Genomic DNA, 15,353 nt, shown 5'->3' on the forward strand with positions numbered 1-15,353 from the left:
TTTCCCAACTAATTAGTTCTGCCTTGACTCTGTGTTTATACAATAAACATTTTTGTGAGGGCTTCTTATAATGTACCTTCTGTTCAAGATTTTCCAAGTTCAGTACAATCAGGTTTGAGCATTTATGCTGAACATATAGGAAAAGATACATTTTGAATTCAGACAGTTCTTTTGGTGACTTAGAGAATGACCTTGAAGTAATCTCATCTTTTTTTTTTAGTGTGCTTTGCTTTTTACTGTTGCAAAACAAGTTGGGCTGTTGCAAAGCAGGTAGAGTAAAACAGTGTACTTGCAGAGAAAGCTTTTTATGAGAGGTAGAATTTCTTGATTTCTATTGTAGCTATTGCAGCACCAAACACAGTTTGAATGCAATTTTTTAACATGCATACAAATTAATAGAAAAATACTTGCAGTCGTCTTCAAATTGTTACTCCTTTGTTGCTTGGATAAATTAATTATTTTGTGTTTGATAGAATGATCCAATTTCTGGAAGGAAAAAACAACACCAAAAAGTATACTACTTATGCTGTGTTTCCAGAGGTATTAATTGCATTAGCCATTTTCATTAACTTGAACTGTTTTGTCATTGCAATAGTAATTAGGCATTTTTGTCATGCAGGCATCAGTATGCTCTGACTTCTCAAAATTACTGGTTTCTATTGCAAATCATAACTTAACTTGTCTTAATTTTAAAAGTTTGCCATCAAAAGAGCTTCTGGATACAATGTAGCATAGAATAATAGTGGTGATTTAAAAAAGAAAAAAAAAAAGAAAAAAAGAAAAGGACCTGTTAACTGCAAACTTAAAAAGTATTCATAAATAAATCGGTAGCTTTCGCTCTGGAGCAAAATGTGGAAATTCCACCCCCCAAATAATCCATGTTTAGCTTGGTGGTTGATATTGTTAGAATCATTGTCCCTCAGTCCAAAAACCAGGAATGTTTCTCAAAGCCAGCAAAACCAACTAATACTTCTTATTCTTGGCTTTACTAACTTGATGCCCTGTTGCCAAAGAATTAATTATGCATTCACAAGCTAGTGCTTAAGCTGTTCCTTTCTCTCTTTTTATTTCATCTGGACTCTTGCATGCTAGGAATTTAAATTCTTAGTGTCTGCTTAAAGTAAGAGATCTCCTCTAGCTAAACTTCCCTGAAATCATTTATAACATAACTTTGCAACCTGTTTGTATGTATTGTTTTCTTTTCTTCCACCTTGGCTGCAAATTCTCTCAGGTCTCCGCTGGTTCATCCGCCAAGCCATGGATGCCGCTCGACTCACAACAGCCCAATTCACACTGCTACTGGCTCACGACTTACTCAGAACTTCTCTGTGTCTGTTCCCACTCTCATCTACACTGGTACGAGACTGCTCAGACTCAAGAGCTGGGGAGAGGCAGGCCACAGGCACAGTGGTCGCAAAGGGCAGGCAGGCAGGCAGTGTAGGCAGGTACCACCCATCTTTTCTCCCTCATTTTCTCATGGAGACGCCTTCTGTTGTCAGTGAAGGACTACTCTGTGTGCAGCTGCTGAAACAAAGGCAATAGTTTCTCAAAAATGCATCGGCGTCTCTTCCACAAAGCCACACTCTTCGTTTCTTTTTAACATGCTTACTTCCTAAGAAATTAAGTAAAAATAAATTGATGTATTTGGGGAGCATCCACTACTTTATATTCATTGGAGGAAATTATGTTTTGATTTGAGTTCATAATTGCTTTCAAGCATAATTCCAATATGATATTTAGGTATTAAAAAGGTTATAGGAAGGGTATGTGCCACTTGTGGAAGAGATGGTTTTAGGGAGCAGGTAAGTCAATCTGTGCATAAGTGAACTGTTTGTCAATATAGTTGTTCCCATAAAGATTCTCCTCTTTGCTCTGTTTTTAGCTGTGGCATGCTGCTGATGCTATAGGATAAGGAAACATTTTTTTTTTTTTTCTTAAAATGCATATGTGTGTATATACATAAATGTATGACTATGTATAAACACAAATATAATTTGAAATCATTTTTTCTTTACTAAGCTAACTCAAAGCATCGTGTATTTGACCAGTTTTTTAAGACATAAACCGTTTTCAATTTTTTCTTTTGCATATATATATTTTTTTGTCACATCTCATGCCTTTCATTTGGCTTACTTGTTTCATTGTAGATTATCAGCATCTATCTGTAGAATGCTGAATGGGTAAGACAGCATTTCTTTGCCTCTGGCCTCATCCCCAGTCTCGCACCTAAGGAATAGCTGCTGGCCCTGCCCCAGTCCCATCCTGGTGTTTGGATCATGCTGCTGTCAGCCAGGTCCTTTGGCACAGGATTACTGAATATGTTTCCACCTTCTTCTGGCAGGATTCCCTTCAATGAAGATCCCAATCCCAATACTCATTCATCAGGACCCTCCACCCCTCTGAAAAACCAAACCTATTCCTTTTCACCTTCCAAGTCCTACAGTCGACAGTCCTCTTCTTCTGACACAGATTTGAGTTTGACACCCAAAACTGGTAAGGCGCTTCCACCCACTTTTTGTTTAATTTGTGTTTCTCTTTTTATATTTTCATTCAACCCCTTTTTGCTTTTTTGGCATTTTAAGTTATCAAAATGATGTGGAAACTGGAGACTTCAGATAGCACACCTCAAGCTTGAAAAGGTTTCTGTAGGGTGAAAATTTAAATCCTGCCTATATTTCCACTCTTCTGGATAACATTAAAATGACATTTGTAACACAACTGTATTCAAGTTGAAATAAAACATCTCAGAGCATTAAGGGAGTCCTAAGTAATGGCCTTTTTCTTATTTCCTCCATTTCATATTACAAATCATGGGAGTACGTTTCTCACCACAATGTTAAGGATGGTGGTATTAAAACTATGTAGTCTTCAAGCCTAGTGTGTTGTGCTGCAAGTACATTGTATACATTTCTCTGTGATTTTTTTTTTTTAACTCCTTTTTGCAAATGCGTTACTAGAAATGTAGCAGATGCTGTCTTTTTATTCTCTTTGGTATATGGAAATGGCTTTACATACATTTTGAAAGTAACTTACTTATGCTTCAGCCATCTTCAAAAAGCGTTTTTCTTTCTCCATTGGTCTACCATAATTTCTTCAATTTGCTGTTTCCTCCTTCCTTATTTTCCAGTCTGTGGTTAGAATCATGTCAGTAATACTTTCAGCACAACTCAAAGAATTATTGTCTGTTTATTCTCCATTATTTGACCAGTGCCCTGAGTTTTGCTACCCTAGGGCAAAATATTTTGCAGAATTGTTCATGAAAGTTTTGTTGGTTTTTAAATCGTGTTTTAAATTGTGGTATTTGAAGCTCACAACACTTCTTGTCTCCATCTAATCTAGACATTTTTTAAGCATATTAAAATAGTTGATTCAGCTTTTCTTGATAGCACCCCTTTCAAGAATTTTTCCAAGCAGATAAGTTAAATGTTGCGTTCAAATGCAGTTATATTAAATATTTCACCCAGTTCGTTCCTTAGATATCTGTTAAAAAATGTTGCCAAGTAGGAAGCTGTCTTTCTTAGTACTATCTTCCCTGTTCTGTATGTGTGGTTATTTTTTGGTTGGTTTTTTTTTTTTTAAAGGACAAACAAAAGCACACTTTTTTTTGGTCCTGTTGTGTAAATGACTGTTTTGTGGGCAACCTATGGTGGTCAGTTGTTTAAAGGACCTACAAATATAACTGGGTGCTTATTATGTAGGAGAACCGCAAATTCATGTTTGGTTTACCGAATATTTGAAAACGTGTTTCTTTTGATCAGATTTTCCATGGTAAGAATCATGTTGTGTAAAGGATTAAAATGTAACATAGATGGTCATCTTTATAGATCTAAGTGTTCTGAATTTGTGAAGGTGGCAACTCACTGTGAATTTGTCAAGTTTTTAAAGCAGCAACCTTATGTCATTCCTGGCAGTGTTATGTAGGTGGATGGGCCCTCTCATCTTTAGTCAGTTCATTCAGAACTGAAACAGATTGTGTAATTGATACCTCTTCTTTTTTAGTTATTTTTCGAGTATATAAAGATATTTTTTAGCTATCTTTTTAGTATTAAAGCTACAGTGGGCATACTTTTGTTTAATAGCACTGTCTTTTTAGCAGATTTTAACTCTGCTCCTGAAACTTGTCTTAAGAGGATTTGGTGGTTGCATTTAAAAATTCTGTATCTTGGGGTTACGTACTAGGTTTTGAATCTTACTAGTTTAAAAGGACAGCGTCTCTTGAGTTGTTTATTTTACCTTTTAGCAAAAATATGATGATGTGTGGAAGACATTTCTGTAGCTAAGTTCAGTATGCTGTTTTTAACAATTCACTGTATACGTTTAGATCTCCGTTTTCATTTCCTAAGACTGTTATTAAGTTGGAATATTTCAGCATGAAAGTTGGTGATGTTAGTGTTTAAAAAAGTAAAAAAAAAATACAAACATCTGATGTGACTCATTAAACACTTCAATTTGAGATACTCGTTACTCAGATTGGCTGATGTGAAAAATGGAGTATTTTCTGATGTTTCTGCAGTACATTATATTCCTCTTCTCAGTCAGGTAGCTTGTGTGTTCACATGTTTGAGATGGAGACTAACCTGGAAAAAGAGTGCAGATACCACAATTTCACAATATGAATAACTAATAGAGGAGATTACATGTTAAGCAGATCCAAGTTTCAGTTTTCAGTAGCTCCAAATCAGGAGAATATTACCTTAGTGTCTTTTCTAAAATACGATTGTGATTGTGTTATCCATTCTGGTCTATATCTGGTCTAAATATGAGGGGAAATTATTCTGTACTGAGAAAGCTTGTTTTGGTTTGAAGTTAGATGACTAATGTCAACAGTGATATATTTTATGCCACTGCAAACTAACAGAATATCAGGCTGACAAAAAGCATGACGTATTTTAATCAGGTAGTGCATTTTGATGTGATATAGTATATGTTTGGAGGAAATTGAGAAGGTGGGACCTCCTTTTCTTTGTGGGAACTTAGAATTCTACAAGATTTATGACTCTAAAAATCATAAAACAAATCCGTGACTTTTCTGGAAAATAACTTTTTATACCTAAATAATGAAAGTACTCAGATTGAGTGTGTAAGAAGACTGTGTTTACTCCATAGTATTTGTTATCAAATTTTGTATAAAATTTAAAATAAACGTAAGATTACCATGGCTTTAAAAAAAAAATCAAAATAAAGTTAATCGGGTCATGATTTTTGAGAACATGCTTCTCATTCACATTGTGGAGCTGTATTGTCATTCCATTTCTTTGTATGTTGAGAAATAATTTAGCACTAAGTGCTTATTCATTTGGAGAAAAAAAAGCTTCATTTTGATTTCTTCCGTCTGTTTCTTTAGTCATCTTCTGAATTTACATCTCTTTGTCTCTATTACTTTCCTCCACAGCACCTTCCCCACAGGGACCTAGGATTTTCCTGTTTCCCAGCTCCCCTACACTCTCTTGTGATTCCCCACATCTTAAAAAGTCCTGTCTCCTCCTCTCGGGGTCTAGCCTTAACCCTCTACACTCTAGCCATGTCAGCCCAGTTGTTCTGAGGAAAAGTGTTTCTTTCACTGAAGAGCTGCTTCTGGCTGCTTCTGGTAGGATCAATCTATTATGGCCTTTTAAACAAAGTTTTAAGAAAATGTTGTTGTTATTTGATACGGGGGCATTTAACGCACAGCCTTCTATAACCCTATGCTTTTGTTCAATTAGCCTCTGAAAACTGCTGGCTACATGACTATTCATACCATCTCTCACCTCTGCCCAGAAGCTTGAAACAGCTTCAGAACTTCTTAAAGGATTTGAAACATACGTAGCTTATGCTACAGAATTTTTTCCTTTTCCCTCGCTAAATTTCCTTTGGTAATTGGTAAAATAATTTAATGTTTTGTTTTGTTTTTTTTTTAAATTCCCCTCATTCCCGTCACTTTGTTGTTACTATATTTTGCATGGAACACGCCCTTGCCCATTAATTCATTCATAATTTATTGAAATAATGGCTATCAGATGGCTAGCAACTCTGCTCTTTAATTTAATCTTTTAAACAAGGCCCATACAAACTTTTTATTTTTACTGCCTCCTTTTCCATTTCACTGACATGCATTATTTTCATAGATTTAAATTAAATAGTTATTACTGCTTTTTTCTGTAGAAACTGTTTTGATTAGTTTGTATTTTTTGAGTTTGTTTCATGTTCAGTATTTATGCTATGTTTGTCTGCATTTAATATTGTATAGTCCCTGACAATTATGTTCAGAATCAATGCCAAATAATAAAAGCAATTTAATCTTATTTAATGGGACTATACAGATACTAATATTTTTGTTTCCTTATCCAAGAACAGCTAAAAATATTTGTTAAAAATTATAGTATTTTTATATATCATTACATGGTGATGATAGCCTAGCAATTTTTGAAAATGTTAGGAATGAATTAACATACATAATTAAGTCCGGTATTATTTCCAGATCTCCCAGTCATTGGTTAAAACAAATAACTGTACTTTGATGTATATGTACAATCTCATTCATGTTTATTAGATGCTTGATCAGAAGAAAAAGGAAACTAGCAAGTAATTGTTAAGTTAAATTAGTTATAAATTCTGTAAAAGAAAATCTTTGCTTCTTTCATAACTGTTTGCACTGTGGTGTTTGTATGTCATCCTGCTCCTGACGCTTTTTTTGGTTCTTTATCCTGTGCTTTCCTATACAACTTAAATGTTTATTTTCACTTTGTCAAGTTAGCACGGATGGTTTTAGATACAAGAAATACCAATGATAGTATGTTTTTAGGCATGAAATTTTGCCAAGAAAATCTGATTCGCGAGCATTGTGTTTACTTTAGGAAAAACACAATCTTGGTATGTGTTTATTTTTTACTTGTGTGATTTCTAACCATTGAGCAAATAGCTCACTGCCATACATATAACCTGCATCTCAACACTCTCAGTTAAAAGTACGCTTCCTTGATAACGGATAATTCAGTAGGAAAGATATTTGTGTAGCTGATAAACTTTCTATCTCTTCTGAAATGCTCCTGTATTGGGGAGTAGGGGTGGCAGTAAAATATGTGAAAGAAGGAAAGAGAGAATTACCCATATTATGCAAAATTTGAGTTTATTTCTTGTTTTCGTTTCCAGATAATCTGCAGGTTATGTGTGTGCAAATATAGTACTCAAATAAGTGTGGCAGTTTTAGATGCTGAGCAGTAGTCCTTAGCTTATTTGAATGAATCAGATGAGCGAATATTTCATTGCATGGATATTAAAGAAAGTAAAACTAATTGGTAATATTTTTCAGAGTTTATATTTCAAATCAAAGGATGTGCATTGCCTTTGCAATTTTCTTTTTGGTCCCAATCATGCATTATATAGCTACTGCTGTAATTATGTGTACAGTCTCCTCCCAGTGATTAGGAAAGGTGATTTAGTTACTCTGAAACTCTCAGAAAGCCAGATTTTCATTACTTTTCTTTTTTTTTTTTAATGATAACGGTAGAGAGATGTTTGACTGTAGAGTAATCTGGCAGAGAGGCATCGTTCAACAGTGTGGAATGAATGGTGACTTAGCAGCCCTTTTTGATAAGGGCTGAAAACCTGATTATGTAGAAACTTTCAGTGAAAAGCAGAGAAGGTAGATCTGTATTGAAATCATAGGCAAAATTCCCAGTAGTAACAAGAAAAAAAGTTACATGTCATAGGAAAGAATGCAATCCCAGTTCTTTAAGTCTTAGTATTTTGATTTTTTTTAATTCACGTTGACAGCAGAAAAAGATCTTAGATCAGGGGCATTTTGTCAAAATGCTAAAAAACCACTGCTAATCATGTGAATACCAAACCCCGAAACGCCCTCCTACCTCCCTAAATTAAAATGTGATGCTCAGTATTTTTTGTTCTCTGAAAATTAAAATCATGGGGATAATTTGACTATTTTCAATGACTATTTTATATATTTTTAAATTAAAGTTTTATTACAAATTATAATATATGTTTCTTTGAATGTCATTTGTACTAATACTCTTTAGGAATGGGCAGTGGGAGTGCTGGAAAAGAAGGGGGGCCATTTAAAACTCTTTTAAGACAACAGACTCAGTCAGCTCTGGAGCAAAGGGTAAGGCATTTTATACCTACATTTCTGATCTACTAAAGTGAAAATTTAGCTTGTAGTAAGTTAAATGTTTCCCGTTACTTCTGTTTAAAAATACATGCAATTTTTAATTCTGAAAACTTATTGCAAGTGTTGAACATTTAATAGCTCTTTTATACACAAATTATTTAAATTTTAACATATTACTAAAACATTAAGAAAAGTGGAGCAAATAACTGTAATGTGCACAGCACTCAAGTGATTACAGTTGGTGTTTCAAGAAACAGTTACAGAGACTGAATAGCACTAATTTTTGCTATAAGTTAATGATGCATGTGTAAGTTTAATACTTTACCATCATATATTTAGTTAAGTTTTTACAGAAGCCAAATTTGGAAACACTGGAATAGCTTTAAACAAGGTGAAAGTCCCATTTATAATTGCAAAAACTTTAAGTTTTGAAAAATAGAGTTGATGCATAATTTAGCCTTCATTCTACTGCATGAAATGGTGTGCACGTAGCGTTTAAGAAATGATGAGTTAAACCTAAACCGCTTCCCGAGCAATAAAGGGGCTTTATAGACTTAGAGCTTTTTGGAGAACCTCTATAGGACTAAAAATGCCATCTGTTGTTATGCTGAATAGACTGTATAACAAAACCAGTGTTTTTAATTCTTTGTTTAAAGTTTGGAATGAGTCCTTGCAATTTTTTTATAGGTCATGTACTGCTTTTGTCAAAATGCTATTAGTGAGATGTCTTGAAGGAAGAAAAGTGAATGTTTTGCTATTCAGAAATAAATTCTAGTTTCATTACAATTTCTGTCTACCTGAACTACTTACGTAGAGCCGTATATGTTTCTTGAAAACAAAATGAACTATACCTGTGAAATACTCAAAATAGTAGCTATTTACTTGTAAGTGGATGATTCTCTTCTCATTTTTTGTTACCCATTGCTAAGGGAGGATCGCCTCATAGGTTCTGTAGAAGGCGGGTATGTTCCAAAACATTGTGTGACTCTTTGTAGCCCTTTTTTTGTGTATTGAAGATTTCTAAACAATTATTTGAAATACTTTGATTTTTTTTTTTTGTGAGGTTTTGCAGATTTCTTTCTAATTTTGCTTATGCAGGATTTTTTTACATTTGTTCTGTTATTTTTTAAGAGCGTTTATCAGACTGACATTTTTGCTTAGTTAGTATCTTGCATGTTGATACATCTCAGTTAAAATTTTAGTTTATCTTTAAATACAAATCCATGGCTTTTTGCTTTTAATGTTTCAGTTTGGAAAGAAATGCTTTAAAAAGAGCTCATTCCCTCTTTACCTTTGTTTTTGCTAGTGTTTCACGCATTTCATGGGTGATCTGTTATTTCCTTAGGAAGCTTTTTAAAAACAATTAAAAATGTAAATTAAGAGCACTTAATGCATTTTTAGAGCTTGAGTTATTTGCACATCGTTTTGATCAGGCCTGTATATTGTCTAGTGGAAAAAATTACTGTAAAACGTGTTGAATCTGTTGTTGATGAAGATGTAGCAAAGCTTGTGGACTGTTAATTGATACAAAAAAAAATCCATTCATGCTGTCTTTCTGAAAATTTCATATTGGATGTGGTTTTGCTATGGGTACCTCTTATGGTAACATTAAGATTGATTTACTTAACTTAAAAGTGTTCATTCTAGTTATTTTGTCTGTTTTAATATTGCACATGTAAATAGTGCACTCTTGTTACTTCTTAGAGTAGTGCTTATTTGGGAAAACAAAGAATAAATTTAATGCATATAATGTATTTCTACATGTATTATATATGGCGGGTTCTTTTGAGTCTTAGTTCAGTTTACTTGGGTATATGGTAATGCTAAGTTCATTTAACTGGATGTCTCTGCATCTTTTTTTTTTTTTTTTTAATCAAATATGTGTTTAATGTGTTACTTAAACAATCCTAACTGCCAACCAAAACAGATTTTTGTTAGCCGGGTAAATTTGTTTGATTTCTTCTGGGAAGATACACCAGCTGTGGAAAACTCACATACGTGTTATGTTGTACATTAATATATTTTTAACAATTTGCAGCATGCCTGTTAATAGCAAGTGTAACTATAGCACAGCTATCTATGTGTATATTTTTATCTATAAATGTGTATGCTATATTTCCATCAGTGGGAAAATTTGAGCTTACTTTACTCACAAAAAATTAGCCTATGTTTTTGTAGAAATGGCCAAATGCTGCTCTCAATGGTATTTTGTATCTCTGTTCACCTCAACATGGACAAATGCTGTTTTATTCCTCCGCGTTTGCATTCTGCAAGTGCTTGAGAGATCTTTCCTGCTGCCTTTTCAAAATGGAGATCTGTTGATCTTCATCTCTGAAGAGCACTGCTAGATAACTGTTGTGTTAGAGTGCAGTTCTCTGTGTGAGTCTTCTGGCTGAAATGCTGATGTAAGCAACTTTTCTTTCCAGCAACTTCTTGTTGCTATCCAGCCAATCCCCTCAGTACAGTTGAAGAAAAATTGTAGGCTTGTGTGCCTGCCTTATGGGGTGGTACAGTAACTGTGCTTCGAATAAAAATAGTTCAACCAGTAAATTAACAGTATTTCAATGTGGATCAGTTCCCTTCTCTGATTCAATCCAAAAAGCTCTATGACCATACCTGAACGTTACAAGCATTATCTGAGGGAGTGGTACAATGATGGGAATGAGTGAATGGCTGGAAGGGAATCTGAGAACTGCTTCAGCTGGCACTAACACCAAATGATATGTGTGCGTAGCCTTGTTCCATGTGCTTTTTCATTATTTTGTGCGTCTTTGTATGAAATGTAGCTAGAAAAGAAGAATACTGGCAATACATGTATGCGCATAAACAAACACTTTTACACGTTGTATTAAATAAAAATTTGAGGATTGTATTGTAACCTTATCAAACTTTCCCCGAATGCCAACTATAAAATATCATATGTAGTTGCAAGGATTAAATCAGTGACAGTTATTTCATGGTCTGTGCAGTCAATGACTGTGAAATGGCGTAGTGAATTGGTATTAGTGAAATGATTGACCATCTTCAGTTGTAGCTTGGAAACTTTAAGATTATTGTGTCTTTTTACACACGGGAATATTTTGTGCTTGCATCACCTTGATGTAAAGATAGTCCTTTGCAAATCGCAGTAACAGAGGAGATTAGTAATATGGAAATGCTGCATCTGGCTCTTGCAGAATCTCTGTTTTCCATGCAATAAGTATAGCTTTACAATTCTGAAGTATTACAGATTACCACGTGTAATTGAGGCTAGAACTTATATTTGAGCAATATCATAGTAAAAAACCCAAACCCTCTAAATTAGCTTAAAAAAGAAAAAGAGGAAAAAAAAAAAAAAAGGCAAGCCCATCTTACAAAGTGATGGGATTCTGTCTGCATCAGAATGAATGAGACATTGTTAATGGAATAAGAGAATGTCAGAATGGTTCAGTGAGTCAGTTACCCAGATTTGTCTGTGGCTGAAATTGACTGATAGGACATAGGGCTAATTTTAGCATGTATCTTTATATAGACTTGCAAGTATCAATATATTGATTGAGGTAAGACCATGTCACTACTTTAAATTTTATTCCCGATTTGTAGTGTAGGGAATCAGGCAAACTGCAAGTCTGAACATGTTAAAATTACTTGCAGTACACAGCCTTATGCGAATGAACAAAAGATGGAAGTGATTTCTGAGTCTCTGTATAGACTAAAAAGCATTGGATTTGCTTATGCGTTAGAGCATAGAGTATCGTTCACCGCATACTGTTTTACCACAATTTAAGTGTAAGTATATGTATGTATGTATAAACTGTAAATGTAGTATAGGCTTAATGGAATTTCATATCAGTGGCATATGCAATAGACTTTTTTATTGATTTCCATAATTCTGGGAAAGCTAATTATTTTTAAGGTTATCATTGTTAGATAACTATATTCAAGGGACAGAGCAAATGTGTATGTTTATATATAAAAATATAAGTTATGCAGAATAAGTGTCATGGAGTTATACAGGGACAGATACTATCAGTATACTTGTGCATCGTTAAACAGTTGATAATAAGAGCTCCAGTGTAACCAGTGAAAGAGGATTATAACAAAGCGTTGATGTACTGCTTTTTTTCTGTTTTTGACATGAAAAATGTACAGAAAAGGAGTTTGGACTGTGGTGTAGTCAGAGCTTTCTGACTATTCTGATAATCTGCGAAGTACTTTGTGATCTATTAGAACCTTCTGGGCAAATCTTTTCTGTAGCCCTCTCGAGCAATCCATTGGTGCTCCTGAATACAGATTAGTCCAGCAGGTTTGCTGAGTCCCATGGTGCAATCTTCCTGCTTTTTAATTGCATCATAAGGCATGACTGCAGGTTTTGGTGAGCTTTGGTGTTGGTTTTGGTTTTACTTCTGGTTGTTGACACCATGGTTGCTGATTTCAAAGTTTGCCTTTTACTTTTAAAAGTCTAGGCCAAACAAAAATCCAGAAAACTTGAAGTTTGCGGGACCTTTTAAAAGTTGTAAGAGTTCTCATAAAAAGGGTGCTCAGAATTCTGAAGTGTTAATTTTTAAATCTACATTGGGCTTTAGTTTAAGAGGACTTTTCGTGTCATGTATTGCTGGAAGAGCCATGATCCTCATTTGATCTGCAGCATGTATACTGTTTAGGTAGAAGCTCAGTTGAACTGTACTGTCGCAAGCGCTTCAAGTATGCGAGAAAGGAATCTACACTGTACTTTCTCTCATATAAAATTATGGTGGTTTTTTTCCCATTTAACTAATCATCATGACTATACAAACCATGATTGCATGATTTTTCTTTTATTTTTCTGCCTCTATGCATTTAGAATTGCTGAACATAAATCTATTGCCTTTCCCCCATAAGTGTGCTATTACGTGTATATTAGACATTCCATAGAATGTCTCTGTAGAAAATAAAATCTTCCAGTTTTGGGCTTACCTCCGTTGAATATGACTGTTTTATTTCATCACATATGTGTCATAAAAAAATACTGTTACTACATTTTTGAGTAGTTGTTGAAAATTATTTATTCTTCATTTTAATTATGAATTGTTAAAAAGTAATTTATGCAAATGAATTGGAAGTGAGTTTCCATAGCTTAAGAACTTAAAGTTGTATTTCAAAGACCTATGCTTAATTCCAGAAGATGGGTATTTACTTGTTACATTTAGAGCTTACTGCACTAGCAGAGCAGTCTGTTAATATTTTTTAGCTGTTTTCTTTAAGATATTCATTATTCTTGCAATACTACAGTTTGTTTTACCTTGTGCTTCAGGGTCAAACTGCAGTCAGTTGTAACAATAAGACCTAAGAAAATGGAAAAAGTGTTCTTTTTTTTTCGTATCACCTATTGAAAGTAGAATTATGTTGTTTAGCTGCCATCCTAAAAGTAGACCAATAGAGGCTTTGTTAACATAAATGTGTAAAGTTGTGATTGTTTATGGATATTGTGCTGAGATACAACTCTATGGGGGAAAAGTATTCTTACATTGTATAACACCACTACTTTTGTTATACTATGGGTATATGAAGACGTCTGGTTACGTAGTGCTTAGTAAGCCTGAAGGACATGTTTGGCCTAATGTAGATGCTTCGCTTGTATTTCAGGGAAATTATCAATTCACTGCATGTTTATTGGCAATCAGTAGTGGTTGGTAAGCAATCATTTGATGTTTGTTTTTAATCATAACAGGAATTTCCATTTTTTACCTTGACGACCTTTCCACCAGGCTTTCTTGTCCATGTTGGTGGTGTTGTCAGTGCACGGTCTGTGAAGCTCCTGGATCGCATTCACAATCCTGGTATGTTAACACAAAAACAACTTCCTTGCCTAAGTCCAGTCGTAATGATCGCGTACTTCTAATCTTTATAACTTTGTAACATCAGTTTTTGAATAGATACAAATCTATTCTAACAATGTATATTAAAAGCAGTATTTTTCAGACAATCATTTAAACTTGAAAAATAATAGTTATTTAGAGGGTATGTTTTTAGTGGGTATGTTTTTAGTGAGAAACTTTTCAGCAAGTTAATGAAATAACGAAGTACTTTGAATCCAATAATTTTGCACTAAAAATGGTCTTTGAATTATTGAGGTTTTAATTATTTTTTACCACTTCTTAAAATTTGATGCAAGTTTTCAAACAAAAATAAGATGAAATACTTGATCTTAACTATGAATGTTTTCTAATTTTCAGCTCCTTGAAATCCTTAAGGACTAATGACTACAATTTAGCTCAATACATGTTTTTAACCTCCTTTTATAAAACCTTCACAGCTTTGTTTCTGTTCTTGAAAACATATACTGAACAGTACTTTAAGATTTTTGTTTAATATTTATCTGGGAACATCACTGCTGTGTGTTTTGCACGTCCTAGTTCTGACATCAGAATTAAGTGCCTTTTGACTCTGAAGACATTGTTATATTCACTGAGACAAGCTGAGGAATACTCTGTAAAAAGTTAGAGTTAACAGCACACTTAAATGCTGAGGAGAGTAAAAAATAGCACCTGTAGTGGTTTTGCATGCACTAGTCAGGAGTAATAAAACAAAGTTTGTTGAAATGCATCTTCAAAAGCAATTAAAAAAATTAAATCTTTTTTCCTTTTCTTTCTTCTTCCTGTGGCCTAAGGCAACTAGTTCTGCAAGCAGGTAGATTGTTGCTGATCTAACGATTCAGTAGACTGACAACATGAAATAAAATCAGAGACTTAATTTGGATTAAAACCCCCTACTTTGAAGTTTTTTTTTTTTTTAAGGCATATGAGTACACAGTATTGTTCTTTTTTCCCTATTTTTAAGATTTATTTACACAACGGAGAGAAGATCAAGAGAAATGTCAAAGTATAGTTTTTATGTGAGTCCTCCCTTTCTTTGCCACAAAGCTGTCTTAGGCTTCTGTATTCTCAACAGATTTCTGATACAGGTCACCTATGTGCGAAACTTACTGTGTAATAAATTTATTTAAGACAAAATGAAAAAAAATCACTTTTGCCCATAAGTTTTAAAAACTAATTTCTTTGATTATGCACTCCTCTTTTTTTTTTTTTTTTTTTTTTTTTACCGACTGAAAGCAGGATAAGAAATAAGAGAAGATAGAGGTGCATATTTGCATAACTAAGTGGCTCTTTGCAGTGTTTTTGTGGGATTTACGGATTGCTCCTGACAAGTGAATGTAAGATGCATGATACTTTGAACTCAGTATATTGCAAAATAAGGAAACCAAAAGGGGGAATGAAGGCACATGTCTATG

General features: G+C 34.0%; 1 protein-coding gene across 1 annotated transcript in view; it reads left to right on the forward strand.

Moving 5' to 3' along the window:
• Positions 1 to 15,353, forward strand: part of C2CD5 (C2 calcium-dependent domain containing 5) — a 69,340-nt gene that overhangs the window by 15,744 nt on the left and 38,243 nt on the right. The window contains exons 8-11 of the mRNA XM_009879767.1: positions 1,232 to 1,356; positions 8,013 to 8,098; positions 9,034 to 9,066; positions 13,794 to 13,902. Coding sequence (XP_009878069.1) covers positions 1,232 to 1,356; positions 8,013 to 8,098; positions 9,034 to 9,066; positions 13,794 to 13,902 — 353 coding nt within the window. The remainder of the gene's footprint in view (positions 1 to 1,231; positions 1,357 to 8,012; positions 8,099 to 9,033; positions 9,067 to 13,793; positions 13,903 to 15,353) is intronic.

This window comes from Charadrius vociferus, unplaced genomic scaffold, assembly GCF_000708025.1.
Source record: "Charadrius vociferus isolate BGI_N301 unplaced genomic scaffold, ASM70802v2 scaffold90, whole genome shotgun sequence".
Taxonomy (NCBI): domain Eukaryota; kingdom Metazoa; phylum Chordata; class Aves; order Charadriiformes; family Charadriidae; genus Charadrius; species Charadrius vociferus.